The sequence below is a fragment of the Chiloscyllium plagiosum genome, unplaced genomic scaffold, assembly GCF_037043375.1.
Source record: "Chiloscyllium plagiosum isolate Xiang-an unplaced genomic scaffold, Cpla_swu_hap1 HiC_scaffold_31, whole genome shotgun sequence".
Lineage (NCBI taxonomy): Eukaryota > Metazoa > Chordata > Chondrichthyes > Orectolobiformes > Hemiscylliidae > Chiloscyllium > Chiloscyllium plagiosum.
Window position 1 is genome coordinate 8,544,584 of NW_028270169.1, and position 22,103 is coordinate 8,566,686.

The window sequence follows — 22,103 nt, forward strand, 5'->3', positions numbered from 1 at the left end:
TCCAAATACTTCTTGACTAATGAAAACTGAACATTCAAAGAAGAGATTATGGCTCATAACCACTCAGCCCCATCCACGTTGACAAAGCCAGCCATTGGGAAGCATCACATTCCAAGTACAATGCACTCACTGTCCATTCAATTTCAAATCAAGTGTACAGGAGATTTTCACCAGGCTTTCATTAATTTCCTCAGAATTTTACTTCCCCACTAGAAAAAAAAGGGAGAGATCTGTGTGTTTGGTCAATTAATGACTCCAGATTTATAATCAGAGTTTAATTCACTTCAGTATAAATGCGGTATTAGACTCACATTTGACCTTTAGCAAACATTACCTGAGAAAAGGGCCTGAGTGGGAAAAAGAAATTATAGAATTTGCATATACATAGGACTCAGAAGCAGGGGTAGGCTTTTTGAGCCTGTCCATTATTCAATAAAAATCATGGCTGATCTGATTGAAGTATCATCTCCACCTTTCTGTCTGTACCCAAACTACTGCTTCTCTTGTCTATCAAAAACTATCTGAGTCAACCTTGAAAAAGAAACAATTATGACTATCTTCTGGGGAAGATCGATATAATGCCTTCTCATATCCTCAGGCAGCTCAAGGTAGTTTATAGCAGATGAATTACACCTATTGCAAGAGCTATTTGATCGAACAATTCATGAGGTTTATGAACTGCTATGAAAATGTAAAGGAAAACAGTGAATAAAAACCTCAAATGCACGTGGCCATTTAGCTATTAATAATTGGTGGTAAAGATATTTCCCTGTAATATCTATGTCAAATAAACAGCTTATTATAACCTGGATGGATCTGTAGATGTCCTCATCACAAACACTCCCAACTTAATAAAAAATCAGATATAACTTCCGGTTTGCCCCTGGTGATTGAATCATTAGTTGGGAATTAAATAGTGTGGCTCATTACCTGAGAGTTGTCAATGACATGGTTTGCCTCCAGCTGGATACTGAACTTTACACCCAGCTCTGAAGAGAATGACTCCATTGGCGACAATGTCCCTGATGTTAGGACAATTGTCCTGACGCAATTGAGATCTGAAAAAGCCTAAAAGAAAATAAACAAAACAATTTAAGACTATTATTAAATTCAACTTGCTCAGTGGCTTAAGTAAAAGGTGCAGCATAGCATGATGTCAAGTTAAATCCACTAATCAGAAAGTTTAGCATCAATGGTTTTCATTTTGGGAGGAAGAAAGATGAAAAAAAAAGGAGCAAAGTGCATGTATGCATGGGCGAGGAGGCAAGAGGAGATAATGTACAAGCAAGGGGAGAGAGAGCACAGAGTGTGTGTACTCATGGGTGAGGAGGGAGGGAGAGAGAGAGACAAACAGGGACAAGAGGGAGCAAGAAGAGAAAGCATGCATGGATGTGGGAGAAATAAGAAGAGAGTGTATTTAGCACAGGTCATCAGAGAACAAGAGGAAAGAGAATATAGGTGACAGGAGAGCATGTGCACACAGAAATGTTGCCAAAGGAGAGTACAGCACATGCACACACAGATGAGGTGTTAACAAGAGAAGAGAGCATGCATACATAGACAAGGAGGTATTGAAACAAGGAAAAAACAAGATAGAGATAGCAAAAGTATGGGAGGAAAGTGCTCAGAGAGGGTTGCAAAATGGTAGTGCAAGTTAAGTGCCCGACAGTTCGGGGACAAATGAACAGTGCCAGGAATGGAGGTGGAGGGCTGGCAGAGGAGTGGGAATGGAGTGGTAGGGCGATTTATTTTGAGGGGATGCAAGTGTGAGCACGGAGACCTCAGGCAAGAGGTGGAGTGACAGCAAATTGCCCAGGGTAAGGTGGAGCATGAGAGAAGTAGGATGAGGGCACGTCAAAAGAGAATGCCAACGAGGATGTGGAGATGAGAGAGAAAGCATGCGAGGGTTGGGCATTGAGAGAAGAAGCAGGAGGAAGCATGAGCACCGACAGAAGGAAAGCTGGCTGCACATACAGGAAAGTGACAGCCGGGTGAGTGCACACAGGGGCCTCAAGGGCTGAGTAAATGCACAAAAGGATGCACTGAGATGCTGAGTGGGCTTACATGGGATCATAAAGAGGACTTAGTCATTAAGCAGATCTGGTGGGCATAGGACATAGTAGGCATTCATAAAGGCACTTTGAATACCCACTGGCATTATGAGGATTGAGCAGGGGCATGCATGGTCATAAGAGGATGACAGCACTGAAAGGAGAGCACATAGCATTGTGGTGTGTACATGTATTGATAAAATGGGAGAGCACGTAGCAGGCAGGGAGAGGATACAATGCATGATATTATTTAATTATAGGACTCACCACTGCTGGATTTAAACACCAAAAGTTCAGGGTCAGCAGAGCAGTCTTTTTCCGCGAACCTCTCCTGTATCGAGGGCGTGCAAAGAAACCATTTTCATCAGGAATATCTGGCTGGTTGGTCCATGTGTAAGTCTGCTGTACTGCCACCCTATAGTCATCTATAAATCTATAGGAACAATTTATTATGTCAAAAATATGTCACGTCACAGCAACCTTCTCCTCAAAAATCCTATTTATCCTTAATATACTAATTATTCTTCTAAAGGAACTCCCGTCCTAACAACATTGTGGACAAAAGACAAGACAGAATAGCAGTTCAAAAAACGGCCTCACCACTCCCTCTCAAAGGCAATCAGGGATGAGCAACAAATGCTTACCTTGCCAGCAATGATTACATCTCACGACAGAATGAAAAGAACTTCCTTGAAATAATAAGTAACTCCATACTTAGCTAATAATGTAATATAATTCACTACCACTTATACCCCTAATTCAGAAAACATCTTAAAGACAGTCTTCCTATTGCTGCAGACGGACTGCTCTTCCAAGGTTCACAAAAATATTTAATTTACAGCTATCTTCGGATATTCTGACATTTTATGGGTTTGCATTTTAGGCTTACATAAACTGTTATCATTCAACAATGATGACCAATTTCAAAGGATTAAATAATACAATATGGTGATGCTATCTAAATGCACAATTAACATCATGTGAAGGAAACAATTTTCTTTACAGTTTTAGAATCTAGATACTTTGATTGCTTCAATATGAATAATAGTAAAAGAAAACACGACGGTACATAAACAAGATTTCCTGTTTTAAAACAATATGGTACTCCAATAGCTTAAGGAAAGCAAATACCGACAATTACAAAGGAAGTAACAAATTGAATTAAATGTCTTTTTCTGGTATATCACGGATTTATACCAGACAAGGAGGTTGATTTTTGTCAATTAATGAGTTGCCACTTCATCAAGGCACTGACCCACAGAATGGTCAAGTGATTACAGTATATGTAATGGAAATTCTGTTAAGGTTAGACACTATTTTACAATCAGGTTGTGCTCAAATTAAAATGGTCTGAATTTATATAAATCACAAAATGTTTGTAGTGGGAAAGCTCCAAATAATCATATTATGCCAAACATCATTTTAATTCTTTTTTAAACTACAGCTTCTAAAGTCTGAATAGATTAAGAAGTTTCCAGCACTCACCTGCAGCTGTCCCTGAAGAGAAAATCAAGCACCATGAAAAGTCCTTTCAACATCATCTGTGTTGGTGCACTTACAGTTGGGACTGTTACAGACCCCTGCTGTCCATTCATCAGAAGTACCTTCTCTTCTTTCTCCAGTACAGCATCCAGGTTTTTCTGCATATCAAAAAGTCATTCATATATATAATTTTATACTAAATACAGCTTGAAGTAGCATGGATTAAGGCAGCTACTGAATAAGTGATGGCATTTGCCCATTAATCATCTACATTAAGTACAGTATTTTCAAACGTATTGTAAAATTTTACTTTAAATGACTGCAGCTGACTGCAAACATGTACTTTTCCCTTCATAAGCTGTATTCCCAAATAAATTCAAGGAACTGACATCTGTAAAGCAGCATGAATATAGATCCATGAATCATTCAGTGGGTTGAGGTTACCAATCCCAGAAGTAAACATGGAATACTGGCTCTATTACTTTAATTGTGGAGATGCTGACACAATTTATTAACATTAATCGCATGTCTGAGACTTGAATAATCTATTCAGAAAAGCTGAATTAAGTTTTAGATTTAAAACAAACTCATATTTTCAAAACCATATTTTATTTCTCTTCTTGTCCCTTCATGGTCTTCATATACCATCCTTAATTGAAAGAAAGCAGGATAGGCTTCCCTGATCCCAGGTCTCACCAAATAATAACCAAATTGACTATAAAGAGAAGTAAATGGACAACTGAAGAATGCAGTTTTATATCCATCTTTGTAGTGCTGTTGAAATATAAGTAACAGTTGAACTCTCGAGTCAGCTTTTGATCTGTTCAAAAACCACAGGACTGCAAGACCTTCTCGGGTGCAAATGTCATGGAGTCTAAAACTCTAATGTACCAGGTTTGAAAGAAGTGTTTAGGTGACCGATGTATTTTTAGGCACTTCGGTGCTTTCGTCTTTAGTACTTTATAAAACATTTGTACGCAGTCTGAAACCATCTATAATACAATAACTATCATACTTTTTATTAACTACTTTGATGCAGTCAACTAAAACTATCTACAATACAATAAATGTCGTACTTTTTATTAACTACTTTGATGTAGTCTACATGGACTTTCACAAAGTTTTTGATAAGGTCTACATGAGAGACACAAAGCAAAGATAGGAGCCCTTGGAATCCAAGGAAATTAGGATAATTGGATTCACAATTATCAGAGTGGCTGGAAGCAGAAATAATGTTTGAGAGGTGTTTTTGTGACTGGAATCCTGAGTCCAGTGGAGTTCCACAGGGCTCAGTGTGGGACTCCTGCTGTTGTAGTACATATAAATGATTTAGATATTTATTGTAGGTGAGTTGATCAGTAAATTCACAGATAATCCAAAATTGATGGTTTGGTAAATAGTGAGGAGGATAACTTTACATTCCAGGAGGGTATGGACAGGCTAGTTAGTGGCATATGGAATGCAATCCAAATAAATTCGAGGTGATGCACTTGGGCAGGACAAATGAGGCAAGGGAATGCATGATCAACACTCGGATGCTGGGAAAGACCAAAGATCAGAAGGTCCTGGCTCTGCATGTACTGTATATAGGTTGCTTAAGATATAGGAAAGATAGATAAGGTGGTTAAGAAGGCATATGGGATACTTGTTTGAGCCATACAGTTTAATAGCAGTAAGGTTATGCTGGAACTGTACAAAATGTTGGTTAGACCACAGCTACAGTAATGTGTGAAGTTCTGGAAACCACAATACAGGAGGGATGTGATTGCATTAAAGAGGGTGCAGAGGAGATGTACCAGGATGTTACCTAGGCTGGGAAGTTTTAGTTATGAAGAGATACAGGATAGACTGGAGTTGTTTTCCTTGGAGCAGGAGATACTGGGATGATACATGATTGAGATGTATAAAATTATGAGGGGCATAAATAGGGTAGACGGGAAGCAACTTTTCCTCTTAATGTGAGAATCACATAATCCACACATCGTGTGGAAATAGGCCATTTGGCCCAACAAGTCGACACCGACTCTGCGAAGAGTAACCCACCCAGACCCATTCCTCTACCCTATTATTCTACATTTACCCTTGACTAATGCACCAAACCTACATATTCCTGGACACGATGGGAAATTTAACATGGCCAATTCAACTAACCTGCACATCTTTGAATTGTAGGAGGAAATCAGAGCACCTGGAGGAAACCGACACAGACATGGGGAGAATATGCAAACTCCACGCAGACAGTCACTCGAGGCTAGAATTGAGCCCAGCTCCCTGGCGCTGTGAGGTAACAGTGCTAAGCACTGAGTCACCGTGCCGCTCTAATGACTAGGGGAGGGCATAGCTTTAAGGTAAGAGGCAGGAGGTTCGGAAGGAATGTGAGGAAAATCGTTTTTATCCAGAGGGTGGTGGGAATCTGGAACTCACTGCATGTAACATTGGTAGAAGCAGAATAAGAAGCATTTAGATATACATTTGTGCTGCCAAGGCATGCAAGGCCTTGGGCCAAGTGCCAGAAAATGGGATTTGAATAGTTAGGTGATTGTTTTTGACTGGCAAAAACTCAATGGCCCAAACAGCCTTTTTCTGTGCTTAGACCTCCGTGACTCTATGACAACCTCTATGCAGCACCTCCAGGGAGGAAGGAGGCATTAATTACAATGTAATAGGTTCTCCATGACAGGTGTAAACATTGGAATTTATAATGCACGTTTAAGAATAAGGCGGCCAGATTACATCAACAGGCTCGGTTCAACTATTCCTTCAGCCTCTAACCCCACTAAAGTGAATATTTCATCTCATTTTGTGCGGCAGAAATGATAGGAAATTAACAAGTTAAAAATGAAAAGTAAATGCTATGCCAACCAGTTAAAAATTAAAAATAAATGCAATGCAGAGTGCTTTGGTAGGGACAATATAGCTCATAGCTGCACAGCAGATCTCTCTGTTAGTTATGAACTACAGTTGGCACATAACAATTTAACTCCAATTTTTCTTTCCTTATTGTGGGAAACTCCTAGATGCTACCTGGAGGTTTCCCCAGTAGAAAAGCAACTCAAATGTCCTTACCAATGGTTGGTACTAGCTCACCTCTGCACTGCTTGAATCGTTAAGCGGTTGTATTTTACACTGAATTCCCAGCTAGCATTTAGTCACATTATCATAGGGGAAGCAAGACAAAGTGTGAAGCCCTTTGTATTTTGATCAAAGCCTTGCTACTATTATTAAATAACCAATTTACCTGTAAAATGGAAAATGTAGCACTGGTTAATCCCCATTTATGAAAAACAGTGAGCATTTCCTTCCCGTTCCAGACCCTGCAGGATGTTTCATATTCCTTCTCCACCAGATTCCCAGAACATTCCTTTAGCCAGCTACAAATAAGAAATTTACATAATTAACTATTAACAGCTTTTCATGAAGTAGAATCTAAGTAGACATTTTATAAATCTTAAACTGAAACAATTCTCACCTAACCAGAAAGAAAATAGTGCCAGCTGACTAAAGCGTAATGTCAGAATCAGATGCTAATAAATCAAAAAAACAAAGCAATACTTACATAAAACAGTGTTAAGAGAAACTGTGGGAGAAATATTCCTCGCCCCTAAACATGAGCAATGGTGAGTCAATTGGCAAGATGCAGAAACTGGAAAAATAAAACTCTCAATTTCAAAGAAAAAAGAAGTCAGATTCTGTAACCAGATTTTCAATGGAGAGATGAGAGTCCAGCGAGAGGCCTATTTGCATGTCATAATTGCAACTTACTGAGACGCAGTTTTGTATTCTCCCATGGACTGGATAGAAACTGAACAGTGACAATTCCCAACATTAAAGTCAACTTGCCACTTGCTCCTCCAGACCTCTATCTTGGACGGTGATTTCCAGCATTTCAGATCACATTCCATGGTAGCAACAATTGCAACACTCAACCCCATCCATGCAAGTTAGCACCAGACATGCAGCAGCCTCACCATATCACTATGGCATCCCATTCAGAATACAGCTCTCTACTTCAAAGCTGGAGTCTGCTGCAGTCTGGAGCATACATCATCTTTCATTGTAGTTTTACTACCAGGACACCTTGTGCAGAGGGACAGACACCCACCTCATCGGTTGGATAGGAGTGCATCTAAGACTCCTCACTCAGCACTCATTCCTTTTTTTTCAATTTGAATGCTCAGAGCATCTTGGACTTGCCTTGCCTTTGTGTGATTTGCCACCTGTTTCAGAATTTAAATATTCATAGTACCCTCTGCATCACATTGCTGAGCACAGACACAAATCCAGTCATGGTTGAAATCAGGGATCAGCCAGGGGGATGAACATGTTGCTGAGGTGCTACATCAATGTCAAATTTACCCCTTGTGCCAGCAGCTTATATGGCAAAAACAGTTCATGTGCTTCAACTAATTGACTAAGCCAGGAAATCAAAAGGGATCAGTCCTTAGTGGATCAGTCCATGTATACTGTCATAGTCAGCATCCAATCTCAGTACAGGAATTTGGACATCGTCCTTCAGCCAACTAGGGTGGTCAGGGTCATGGGTTATGTATCAATACATTTTGAGGAGTGGGTCATGGTGAGGCTTACAGGTCCAGTGCAACCAGTCCTGGGATTCACTGCTAGTCAGTCGGGAGCTGCACATACATTAGTCATGGGTCTGGCCTCTTATTAGGTAGGGTTGTCTGCCCAAACCTCACGGGGGGTTGGGCCACAGTTAGTCCTGGGGTCAGCCCAATAAATGTCAAGATTTATCATATGCCACTATTGTACAAGGGATGTTGAGCAAACCAATTCCGGGGACTGAAAGCAACATGCAGAGGGGACAATAATTGTGAAGATAGGCATATCAACATATAAGGGTCGGAGATGAGGTTACTGCAGAGGTCACAATCACCTTTCCTTTGTTGGGGTTGGGGAGGGGCGTTGATGAAGCTATGGTCTAACATGATGGTTGGAATAGCTGAGGTGTAGGGCCAGGGCCCTGGGGTAATGTTGGGTGATTGGGACATAAAAGAAAGAATTAGATGGGAACATGCAGAAAATCAGTATTGACATGGTCAACAGGGAATGCAAGGAAGAAAGAAATATGGATGTTCAGAGAGGGGCAAGGGAGGAGGCTTTGATTACCAGGTGGAATCTGTGACTCACACCTGTGTTGCCATCCATCCTCAGGCAAATCATAAACGCACAATGAAATGGAAAATGACTGCAACAACTTCCAAAGTATATGAAGGACTTTATCCCCGCCCTCCACCTGAACTCACAGGCTCTACTTGAGAGGAATGTGAGGTTCTTCAACGTTCAACTGAATTAATCAAGTATGTACACAGTACAAATTGAAGTCATCTGTTATCATTGTACCTGGCACATGAAATGTATGCAGTGTCCAACTGTGCAGGATACGAAACAAAAAAAAATAAAGAGCTGCAGATGCCAGAAATCAGAAACATAAACAGAAACTGCTGGAAAAACTCAGCAGGTGTTCGTATCCATGGAGAGAAAGCAGAGTTAACATTTCAGGTCTAGCGACCCTTCAGAACACTCTTTTGGGGCACTAGACCTGAAATGTTAACGCTGCTTTCTCTCCATAGATACCCCTGCATCTGTTGAGTTTTTCCAGCAATTTGTTTTTGTTTGTGCAGGATACTAATCCTGGTTGCAAGAAAACTTGATCATGTCACTAGTAGCATCATGATCTATAATCCACAATCAGCAATTTATTTTTCTTTTTGAAGAGAAAGGTAGTAATAAACATAAACCAGTAAATCTTCTCTATCCAGGAAATGATGAGTTGTGAATTCGCCTATATGCGCCAAAATAAAAAACAATAAAAGATAACATCTGCGCATAAAACTTGCGTATCCACGATTTTTAACAAGTTCCGCACTCTCAAATTTCATCATTTGTTGGGGTTCTCAGGAATGGAACCCTCAAGGATAAGGAGAAATGATTTTAGGTGTATATGTCAGCACAGTATTGTAGAACACATTATCTTAAAGCTTAAGAATATTACAATTCTTAAGAATAGTAGATACAAATGAAATAATCACCAAAAGCTGCACAAGTTATCAATTGCTACAGTTAACAGTGATAGGAAATCATCTGATCCACAGGATGAGACTGCAGAACCTTGTAATCACTGCAACATAGGCTGTTTTAAACAACATATAGACAATGGATTTTGTGGCAACAGTTCTTTTCAATTTTTGCTTCAAGAAAGATTATAAACAATTCTAATGTTCCAGGTACATAAACTGTACTTTATACTCTATACTGATAGCTTACCGACCATAGCTTTCTCAATGCAGTTTTATCAAACAACAGCAGTTAAATAAAATTGGCATAATTAATAAATAAATGCAGACTTGTTTCTTACTTAGTAAAACTATAGCAGACTGTACGCAGTGCATCATGATCATTTCTCTTAATATTTTGGTTGACCATGCAATCCAGTTCTTCTCGAGCAAATAAAAGCTGTTTCTCTGTGACACTAAAACTAGATGACTCCCGTGCACAGTCTTCAATATTATGTGCTTCATCAAAGATAACAATTTGATCTTTCAAATTGATCTTCATCTATGAGGAAAGCAAAAAAACAAATTCACAAAAAAGCAATAATGATGCTCTAGTACAATATGCAGATTAGTATGATCCATGAGGAATATAAAATTGTTTGATAATTATTTTACAAAAACACTTACACTCTCCCTTATTTGTGGGTCCATTAGATAATTGTACGGACAGAATACAATGTCTGCCTCTTGCATCAACTCACGAGATACAAAGTATGGACATGAACGAAGCTTCTTTCCAAGGCTCACCAATTCTTCAATGTCCCAAGCCATATGCATACCATGAATCCATTGTAAAGTTTTCTGTTCACTCATTTTATGGACACCATGATAGTAACGACATGATTTCCCCTAATTGGAAAATAAATACAAAATTCTAATTTTCAGAGCTGAATGAAAATATTCTGGACAGTAAAGAATAAAAAGATGCAACACTTCAACATGAACTAGTTCTCTCATTAAAAATGAGATGGAGTCAGCTAAATTGAAAATTAAACACAGAAAATAAGCAACATGTGCAGCCAATCATTTAAAAGGACATTAGATAAGACCCATTTATTTAAAAAAATTCTACTCCTCTTACTTTACTGACAGGTTTTCTTCATGGTGCTTTAATTGAGGATTAGAAATTTAAAATGCTGTAGAAAAACATGTTGCTGGACAGACAGAAAAGCTAATTTACAGAACACCAATCTTTATATTTTTCTGATTTTAAAGGAGCTGCAAAATCAGCTAACCTGCCTGGTACTGACTGACTTTGCATGACTGCTTTAAACTTTTGCTTCTATTATGGAGCAACATGCTGTTCATAAAAACAGGCATATCTCTCCTGGTCTTGAAACCAACTAGAAGTGGATCCAAAGTCGTGATAAAGCACGTGAGCCACAACTTGTACACAGTCAACAGAAGACAGTCTACCTCAGAGTTAGTTGGTGTGGCTTAAAGAAACTCAGATGTAGAGATGTATGGGAAGCTAACAGGATGAAAGTAAACAAGAAGATATAAGTGTTGGGAATGTGAACAGATGGCTAAAGTCAAAGCAGTGTACACAGCATGGTTTTTTGCATTTGGTTGTGAAGACTTAAACTGATGGATGTCAGACATAACGGCAAGTTTCTATTTTAATTTCCAATCAAATTTATCAATGTTGGCCACCTGGTTTAGAATGGAAAACTCATTAATTTAGGAGTCACTCTGCTATCCTCCACAATCATATAACTAGGCACCCTTGTGAGTACAGAACTTCATAGCTTGAATTATATATTGGAAAAATTAGTCTTTATTTTGTTAAAACATTTCACCATTAAGTACTATGTTTATTAATAATGTTAGTACTGTGTCCAGTTAGATCAGATTTTAACTAATGGAAAGTTAGCTGCAAGTAACAGGAACTGTCAGAGAAAGAAACCGACGTACCTTCCAGATATGTGGCTTCGGTCCCAGACTGCACTGCAGCTTTTCATTTACATTATGCTAAAGTCAGTAAACTTAAACCATAACCAAGGATCTTTTCATCCACTTAAGCAGGCAGACAGGGCTTTGGTTTAACTTATCCCTCAAAATTCAGTATCTCATTCAATAAAATACATTGTGTCAGTTCTGTACTGTAGTATGAACCTAGATTACATGCTCAGGCATTGAAGTGGGGTTTTGGAGTAGAGTGGTGCTGGAAAAGCACAGCAGTTCAGGCAGCATCCGAGGAGTAGTAAAATCAATGTTTCGGGTAAAAGCCTTCATCAAGAATAAGTGGGGTTTGTTCTCTTTATTCTCAGAGGCTAGGTTTCTACAACCATGTCAACGATAAATTTTCTTGAAGAGTTAAAAAGTATAAAATTATTTTTCATACACCTAGAATACTCTTAGTGAAAAATAATACTAAAAGCTTCAGAAATCTTGTTAATATCTTTCGAGATTTTAATTTACTCAAAACAGATCAAGAATTAACACAGAGAGTTGAATTTTTGTCAAAAATCAACTAAGTGTCAACATAAGGAAGTTTCATGAGGGTTTTGTCTCCACTGCCTGAAAAACCCTGATTAGGCACTGATGATTTATGAATAAATCTGAGCAGACACCTGGCAGGAATCTCTCTAGACATCTTTATCCTCTCTTTACTATGTCGCGAGGTTCCCATCTGCTTCAAGAAGACCACTATAATCCCGGTGCCAAACAAAAATTAGGTAAAGTGACTTAATGACTAGCCCCCAGTGGCTTTCACATCCATCATTATGAAGTACTTCAAGAAATTAGTAATGGCACACATCAACGCCAGCCTCCAAGGTTGTCTTGATCTGTCAGAATTTGCTGACTGTTACAATAGGTCCACAGCAGCTGCCATCTCCCTGGCCCAACACTCATTCCTGGAATATGTGGATAAGGACACCCACGTCAGACTCCTATTTATTAATTTTAGCTCTGTCTTCAACACCATAATTCCAAATAAAACTCATCTCCAAGCTCCAAGACCTAAGACTCTGTTCCCAATACTGTAGCTGGATTCTTGACTTCCTGACCCACAGACTACATCAATAAGGAGAGACAACAACACCTTCTCCACAATTATCCTTAACATAGGTGCTCCACAAGGCTGTATACTCAGCCCATTACTATACTCTCACACTCACAACTATCTCACCAAATTCAGCTTGAACTCCATTTACAAATTTGCTGATGACACCACCGTAGTAGGTTGGATCTCAATCAACAACGAGACAGAGTACAGGAAGGAGATAGTGACATGGTGTAAAGACAACAATTTCTCCCTCTATGTCAGCAAAATGAAGGAGCAGGTCATCGACTTCAGGAAGTAGAGTTGAGGACATGCCCTTGTCTGTATCAATGATGCTGAGGTGGAGGTAGTCGAGAGCTTCAAGTTCCTCAGAGTAAATGTCACTAACGATTTATCCTGGCCCATCCATGTCAACGCTACAGTCAAGAAAGCACATCCTCAGAAGGCGAAGCAAATTCATCATATCCACAATAATTCTTAACAATTTTTATGGATCTACCACAAAAAACATCTTATTTGGATACATCACAGCTTGGTATGGTAACTACTCTGCCCAAGACCACAAGAAGTTACAGAGAGTTGCGAACGGAGGCCAATCCATCATGCATATTAGCCTTCCTGCCTTTGACTCCATCTACACTTCCCGCTGCCTCAGGAAAGCAGCCAACATAATCAAAGATCCTTCTCACCTTGGTTATATTCTCTTCCACCCTCTTCCATCCAACAGAAGATACAAAAGTTTGAAAACACCTATCAACAGATTCAAGAATAGCTTCTTCCCTGCTATTACCAGACTTATAAACAGACTCTCATGTATTAGAGTTGATCGTTCCCTGCACCTTCTCTAGCTGTAACACTATATTCTGCATTCTATTCTTTTACCCCGATGTATTATATAAAGTATGATTTGTCTTCATAGCATGCAAAACAATACTTTTCACTGTATCTCAGTACATGTAACAATAATAAATCAAATCAATTTTTTCCTCTTTGTGCAAATGTCTGCTTCCTGTTTTCTTATTTGTTAAATCACCTATGTTTCTGGCAGATAATCAATCTGTAGGGAGACAGTTTTCTTTTCTTATTCACTGAAATGAAATCAGTGAGTTAAATCTTCTGAGTTAAAAGTTTGCATGGGCAGAAAAATAAAAGTTGGCATGACCTCACCGATGTAACTGTACATATACTAATGGATCATGCAGATGACACCATATTTGTAAGTGGGAACAGACACGCCAATATTTTAACAGAATGAATGAAGGTAAAACACTCATCAAGGAAGAGGACGATAGAATGAGAAAAGGCAGAACTTTTTTTATCCAGTGCCAGTATCGAGTAATCACCCTTTGAACAGATGAAGGACACAATATAGACAAATGTAGTGTTTAACTCCCTCTAGTGACATGGAGTAAAATCATTCCTAATTTCAGGATGCCACTGTCCTTTCAAGAAAGGTATAAAGTGTTTTCACAGGAATTTCAAAACTCCATTGTGCAAGAGAGGAAGATAACATTTTAATATACATTTTTTTTAACTTTATGCTTTTAAAATCAAATAAAACAAAAATAAATTCTTCCAGAAGGATGCCCTCTGATCAAATATGTAAAGATCTATAAAAATGTACGTTAAACTTGCAATCTTGACATTGCTCTTGCTTTCATCAAAGTGTGCCTTCTTCATATGAATTAACGAATAATTCAGTAATCTCACAACTCTGTGTCAATTGCAAGATGTTAAGCAGAATGTTGCTGTACCACCATCCTAGGTGGGAAGCAGATTTTTAAAGAAAATAGCCTCTAAATTCACAGGTTGGTAATAGCTATTAATTTGACTAGTTACCATAGGTTATTTCCAGATTGAAGATAAATAGGGGAAATATTTTCAGGCTCAAACTAAAAGATCAGTATGAAATTTTTAAAACTCAAATTAAGAACCAAGTCATTAAAATTGAGATGCTAGGGAGATGATGTGATGTAACTGCATGATGTGACAGTTGGTGGTCCCCATTGTGGTTCATAGTGACCACATTTGTAGCAAGTGTAGGTTGCTTGAGGAACTCCAGCACAGAGTTAATAAGCTGGAGTCTGAACTTCAAAACTGTGACACATCAGAGAGGGGGAGAGTTACTTGGATGTGGTGCTTCAGGATGCAGTCACAGCCCTTAGATTAACCATATCAAGTTTGGTCAGTGAGGGTGTGACTATGAGTGAGGCAGGTAGAAGGATCCAGGAGATAATGCTGAAGGAGCCTCAGCCCTTGCGTTTGTCCAATAGGTTTGAGATCTTTGCTTCCAGTGTGGCTGATAGCAGGGTTTGTAGGGAAGATGAGCAAGCTGACCATAGTGCCATGGTACAGGGAGCCATTCAAGAGGGGAGAGAAAAGAGAACTGTAGTAGTCATCGGGGATAGTATAATAAGGAGAATAGACATTATTCTCTGTGGTCAGGATTAAGAGCCCCAAAGGCTGTGCTGCTTCCTTGATGGCTAGGTTAAGGATATCTCACCTGGGCTGCAGAGGAACATGGAGTGAAAGGAGAAAGATACAACTGTCATGGTCCACGTGTGTACCAATCATATCAGCAGAAAGAGAAAAGAGATTCTGCAGAGGGAATTAGATTAGATTAGATTAGATTACAGTGTGGAAACAGGCCCTTCGGCCCAACAAGTCCACACCGACCCGCCGAAGCGCAACCCACCCATACCCCTACATTGACCCCTTACCTAACACTACGGGCAATTTAGTATGGCCAATTCACCTGGCCCTGCACATCTTTGGACTGTGGGAGGAAACCGGAGCACCCGGAGGAAACCCACGCAGACACGGGGAGAACGTGCAAACTCCACACAGTCAGTCGCCTGAGGCGGGAATTGAACCCGGGTCTCAGGCGCTGTGAGGCAGCAGTGCTAACCACTGTGCCACCGTGCCGCCCACATGAGCAGCTAGGGGCTAGGGAATATGAGCAGCTAGGGGCTAAATTAAATAGCAGAACCAAAAGGCAATAATCTCCAGATTACTAACAGAGCCATGAACAAGTTGGTCAAAAAGATTATAGAGGTAAGTGTGGGGCTCAAAGAGTGGTGTGGGAGAAACAGGTTCAAATTCATGGGGCATTAATATCACTACTACGGAAGGAGGGAGCTGGTCCAATGGAATGGGCTCTACTTGAATCAAGCTGGGACTACAAAAATCTTCAAATCGCATAACTAGAGCTGTGGTGAGGGCTTTAAACTAAATAGGGTGGGGTGGGGGTTTAAATTGATGAGAAAGTGAGGTCTGCAGATGCTGGAGATCAGAGCTGAAAATTTGTTGCTGGAAAAGCGCAGCAGGTCAGGCAGCATCCAGGGAAAAGGAGAATCGACGTTTCGGGCATAAGCCCACATGGAAAGTTATGGGAAGAGTTGGGGGAGGGGGGTTAGCCTCAGCAAAGGTTGAGACTTCCAGAACAAGTAATATGACAGAGACAAAGGGTCAGGAATCTAACTTTTAGGCACTGAAGATAAGGGGACAACCTTGAGACCGGGGAGGGGAGGGGGGGGGGGGGGGAGCAGTCAACAAAGGGCTGAGGGCATTGTACTTAAATGCATGGAGTATACTAAAGAAGGTAAATTAGTTCATAGCACAGAATGAAATTGGCAGATATGATGCTGCAGTTATCACAGTTGTGGCTTCAAGAGAATTGGTGCTGTGACCTAAATATCCAAAGATGCCCATTCTATCAAAAGGACAGGCTAGTGGGCAGGGTTACCTTGTTAGTAAGAAATAAAATCAATAGCATAATTGATACAGAATCAGAAGGTTAGAATCTGTGTATATAGAGTTGTGTACATGCCTCCTAACAGTTGTTAGGATGCAGGAAAGAAAATAAATCAGGAGATAGAAAAGGCCTGTAAGAAAGGTACTATTGCAATAGTCATGGGAATGTCAATATCCAGGTGGACTGGGAAAAATCAGGTTTGCAGTGGATCTCAACAAAAGGAATTCGTGGAATGTTTACAAAATGTTTTTTTTTGGAGCAGCTTGTGATAGAGCCCACTAGGGAACATGCAATTCTAGGTTTAGTGATATATAATAAGGCATACTTGATTCGAGTGCTGAAGGTGAAGGAATCCTTTGGGGGCACTGATCATAATATGACAGAATTCACTCTGCAGTTTGAAGGGGAAGATTGAATCCGATGTAACAGAATTACAATTAAGTACAGGTAACTACAAAGACATGAGGAAGGAGCTGGCCAGAGTTGATTGGACAGGAAACCTAGCAGAGAAGATGGTGGAGCAGCAATGGCAGGAAGTTCTGGGGGTAATTCAGGAGGACAGCAGAAATTCATCCATAGAAAGAAGAAACAGCTAAGGGGAGAATGAGGTAACCATGGCTGACAAGAGAAGTCAGAGACTGCATAAAAGCAAAAGAAAAAGCATACAATGTGGTGAATATGAGTGGGAAGCCAGAGGATTGGGAAGACTTTAAAAACCAGAAGATAACTAAAAAAGTGATAAGCAGGGAGAAAAATGAAATTTGAGAGTAAGCTAGCTAGTAACATATAAAAGAAGACTGCAAGAGTTTATTTAGGTATCAATAAAGTAGGAAAGAGCTAAGAGTGGACATTGGACCACTGAAAAATGAGGCTGAAGAAGTATTAATGGGGGAAACAAAGAACTGGTGGAGGAACTGAATAGGTTCTTTGTGTCAGTTTTCACAGTGGAACACACCAGCAACATATCTGAACTTCAAGAGAGTTGAGAGGCAGAGATGAGCATCGTGGCTATCATTAACAAGAAGGTTATGGAGAAGTTGAAAAGTCTGTTGGCAGATAAATCACCCGGACCAGATAGGCTATCTAAAGAATACAAAGAGCAGAGATGTATTACTGAAGCTGTACAAGGCTCTGGTCAGACCCCATTTTGGGTGCAGTACCTAAAGAAAGATGTGCGGGCATTGAGGGGCTCCAGAGGAGGTTTACCAGAATGACCTTGAAAATGAAGAGCTTGTCATCTGAGGAGCGGTTGAAGATGCTGGCTCTGTAGAATTATAGAGGCGTATAGGATGGAAACAAACCCAGGTCCAATTCGTCCAAGACGACCAAATATCCTAAATTAATCTATTCCCATTTGCCAGCACCTGACCCATATTGCTCTAAACTCTTCCTATCCATACACCCATCCAGATGCCTTTTAAATGTTGTACAGATATACATTCCTACATCCAAAAGTCCCAAATCCGAAAAGCTGTGAAATTTTATTCATGGAGTGTGGAACGTCATTTTGGCACACAAACAGGTGACCCAATTCCACACCCACTTGAACCATATCACTCAGATGTGACATGTGCGGCATGGCTCAGCACTGGCATGCGTCAATTCTGTCTCAGCACTGGTACTATTCACACGTGTTTCTGCTGTTAGATAACTTTAAAAATTTCATTGTAAAAATGTCATTTATTCTGAATTCCGAAAAATTCAGAATTCTGAAAAACAACTGGCCCCAAAGATTTTGGAAAAAGGATTGTGTACCTGTAATTGTACCAGCCTCCATCACTTCCTCAGCAGCTCATTCATACAAACACCTCCCTTGGCATGAAAAATTTGCCCCTTAGGTCCTTTTAAATCTTTTCCCTCTCACTTATTCCCTCTAGTTCTGGACTCCCACAACCCAGGGAAAAGACCCTGTCTATTTATCCTAACCTTGCCCCTCATGATTTTATAAACCTCTATAAGGTCAACCCTTAGCCTCCAATGCTCCAGGGAAAACAGCCCCAGCCTATTCAGTCTCTCCCTTTTGCTCAAACCCTCCAAACCTGGCAACATCCTTATAAATCTTTTCTGAACACTTCCACTTGATGGATGAGGGGCATCTCATTGAAATTTACAGGGTATTGAGTGACCCGAGATAGAGTGGATATGGAGAAGATCTTTTGACTACTGGGACCCAGGGGCACAGCCTCAGAGTGAAGGAACAATCCTTTAGAACTGAAATGAGAAATTTCTTCAGCCAGAAGCTGGTGACTCTGCCGCAGAGGGCTGTGGAGGCCAAGTCATTAAATGTATTTAAGACAGAGATAGATAGGTTCTTAATTAGTGAGGGGATCAAGGGTCATTGCAAGAAGTTGGGAGAATGGTGTTGAGAAACATATCAGCCATGATCAAATGGTGGAGTAGACTCGATGGGCTGATTGGTCCAATTCTTTTGCTATACCTTGTGGTCTTATGGTCTTCTACATCAACATTGACAGAAACATGGGAAAAAGAATTTCAATATTCTTTTCAAACATAAATGGTGCTTAGCCACAGGAGGACAAGGAAATGAGGTTAGATTCAGGAGTGTGGAAGTGAGTTTATTCTTTCCAGACATTACAGAAACCTGCTGCCGGTGTTCATTAAATGTATGGTGAGCTCTTGAAAACATAGTTCAATTGCATTGATGAGACTTAGAAATATATTTTTTTAATTAATTCACGCAATGAGGACTTCCCTGGCTAAGCCAGCATTTATTGTTAGAGTCAACCACATTGCTGTGGGTCTGGAGTCACATGTAGGCCGAGTCAGGTAAGGACAGCAGTTTCCTTCTATAAAGGACACTAGATGGGTTTTCCCGACAATCATCAATGGATTTATTGTCAATATTAGACCCTTCATTCCAGATATTTTATTGAATTCAAACTTCACCATCTGCTGTGGCGGGATTTGAACCAAGTCCCCAGAACATTAGCTGGGTTTCTGGATTAACAGTCCAGTGATAATGCAGTTTTATGACAAACTTAATTCAAGTCTATTGAGATGACTGTAGATGTTATAAAACCAACACTCAATTCATTTAACTGAACCTATGGTGAGAAATAACAGTTTCCCTATTTCCATAGTATTAAAAGCACAAAGTGCTCAGAGGACATTAGCTAGTGAGTTTTGAGAAGATGTGTAGCTCAGGTTGAGGTTCTGGATGTAGGTTTGCTCACTGAGCTGGAAGGTTTGTTTTCAGACATTTCGTCACCATACTAGGTATCATCATCAGTGAGCCCCTGGATGAAACACTGTTAATACCCAGTTTTTATTTCTGCGTTTAGGTTTTCTTAGGTTGGTGGTGTCATTTCCTCTGATGATGTCAGTTCCTGTGGTGATGTAATTTCCTGTTCTTTTTCTCAAGGAGTGATAAATAGGATCCAAGTCGATGAGAAAAAGAACAGGAAATTACTAAGTTGCAATCTGGTGGTTCAGACGGATGTAAAAGATCTGCGGACATTATTTAATGAAACAAGTGGGTATACAGATAAGTATAGATGGATTTAATTGAATGAGCAAAAGAATTTTCCTGATGGGAGGATTTCCGATTACTTTGGTAGAAAGATAGAAAAGCAAAAAGATGATCCCGATTTTCTGAGGAATAGCAATCTCACACAGATTGCCACTCTCTTCTTTAAATGTTTACGCCTGTCGGAGAAAATTGCCAAATAGAGACCACACAAACCTGATCGAGTGAAACTGATATGCTGTTTATTAGTAGCGATATCGCTGGAAGAGAAATTGATTAGGCTGATACAAAACTGACAATCTATACAGGTAGATCAGAATTTCTCTTCCTCGAGCTGAGGAAGAAGCCAATTTTTATAATAATCCTCTACAAATGAGGCTAAATTAGAAATGGGGAAAATACAATGTATCAGGAAATGGAGTAATCTAGTTACAATGATGCGAATTGGAAGATAGTTATCGGAGGAATATCCTAATTCTCCACGCAAAGCAACATCCTGACAGTATCAATGGGTTTGGAGCTTCCATTCCTCTTCACAGGTAGGTGCTAATGTCTCCTCTGAAGTGGAGAGGTGCATCCATTGTCCTGTCCTGGGAGTAGTGCTCTTGCTGGTGCCCCTCTGTCTGACTTGTGTGGCTTTGGTAATGCCGGGTTGTAAAAATGCCCTCATGGCCTTAGGATAGCTGTGATGCTCTGTCATTGTTAGTGGGAGCTTGAAGTATATTCCCTTGTCTGCGAGTGCTGTCTAGTTTCACTTGTCAGCCTGCTTGGACCCCCACTGAAGCATTCTGGGTGTTTTGGTACAGCTTGGCCAATTTTGCTTTTGAGGGCCTATTGTGGATTGACAGGGTGGCAGATCTTTTCCCACAGCGCCACAAAAAGAGCTCTGCATTTCTGACAGGAGCTTCTGATTGGGGCTCTTTCAGAAATGCAGAACCATATTGCCATTCGGACAGTTCGCTTGTGGTGCAGAACTGCCAGTGAAAGGAAATCCTTTCAGAGCAGTTAGCAGCCACAACGTGAAAATTAAAAGTCCTGAATCACAGACAGCCACTTTGATAACTGCAGCCAAAAGTTAAGTACATAAGGTAAACATGAGGTTAAGGTGCCAGGACTGTCAGGTACTGGGGTCAGTAGGAGAGGTGGGGAAATGGTGCGGGTTAATGAACCCTAACCCATTGAATTTTCATGTGTATTTTTGTGTATTTTGGAAGCAAATTCAACCACACTCCCATATGCTTTGAGTCTGGTTCTGTCTCCATATCTTCCCCAGAGAAGATGCCAAAAGATTCAAAACATAATGCTAACACTGAAAATGTCTAGCTATCATGATAGCCTGAACAAAGTGGGATTCCTTACTCCAGAAAAAAAAGGCGGAGTAATAAAACGCTTTAAAATTATGAGGAGATTTGATAGATGTCAAATGTTTCCACTTGTGCAATCCAAAGCAACATCTCGTAAATTTAAGAGACTCATAAATCTAACGGAAATTCAGAAGAAATCTTATTACCCAGAGTGTGATGAGAATGGAGTATTTGCTACCACAAGTAATTGAGGTCACAAGCATAGATGCATTTATTGGAATGCTAGATAAATACATAAGGGACAAAGGAATAGAAGGATAGGGTGGGATGAATTATTCTGAGAAGGCTCAGGTGGAGTATAAATACAAGTGCAGATCAATTGAGCTGAATGACCTGTTTATATGCTGTAAATTCTAAGTAATGCTTCTGTTTCCAATTTTCATAATGAACCCTTAAATCTTCAAGACAGCATGGTATGTTAGCACATTGGCATATTACGAACGCAAAAACAGAATAATTTTCTCCTCTTTTTCCATCCACCCCAATGAAGCTTTCACCAATGGGTCATCAGTACTGATCAAGAATTTGCTCCCTTGAAAGGGCAGAAAAACATGCCATGATGGTTCCTGTTTTTGCATGAGCGTTGTGTTAATCCATAGTCCAAGAAAACTGCCTTTAAATTTAAGCTGTTAGACCTGCTTTCTGCGTCAAAGGATCCTCAGAAAACTGATCTGGAGGTCAGACATATAAGCTGAATTTCGTAACATGATCTCCAGTTTCCCAGAATTCAAACTAAAACTATATTAGCACGGATGATGATCACCTTCATGTGCTCTCCTCTGTTACCAGATCTTAGATTACAACTAAAATCAACTCAAAGAACACCGAACTTGTTAGTGAATTAACCTTCCAGCAAGTCAAGTAAACAAGCATAAAAGCAGCTG

The 22,103-nt window shown here is 40.0% G+C and overlaps 1 protein-coding gene across 2 annotated transcripts in view; it reads right to left on the reverse strand.

Moving 5' to 3' along the window:
• The window catches only part of brip1 (BRCA1 interacting DNA helicase 1), a 241,649-nt gene that overhangs the window by 155,536 nt on the left and 64,010 nt on the right, over nucleotides 1-22,103 (reverse strand). For both annotated transcript variants that reach the window (XM_087977199.1, XM_043718107.2), the window contains exons 8-13: nucleotides 10,235-10,456; nucleotides 9,910-10,109; nucleotides 6,772-6,904; nucleotides 3,537-3,691; nucleotides 2,319-2,484; nucleotides 931-1,068 (exon numbers count right to left, since the gene is read on the reverse strand). In XM_087977199.1, the coding sequence (XP_087833325.1) occupies nucleotides 931-1,068; nucleotides 2,319-2,484; nucleotides 3,537-3,691; nucleotides 6,772-6,904; nucleotides 9,910-10,109; nucleotides 10,235-10,456 (1,014 nt within the window). The remainder of the gene's footprint in view (nucleotides 1-930; nucleotides 1,069-2,318; nucleotides 2,485-3,536; nucleotides 3,692-6,771; nucleotides 6,905-9,909; nucleotides 10,110-10,234; nucleotides 10,457-22,103) is intronic.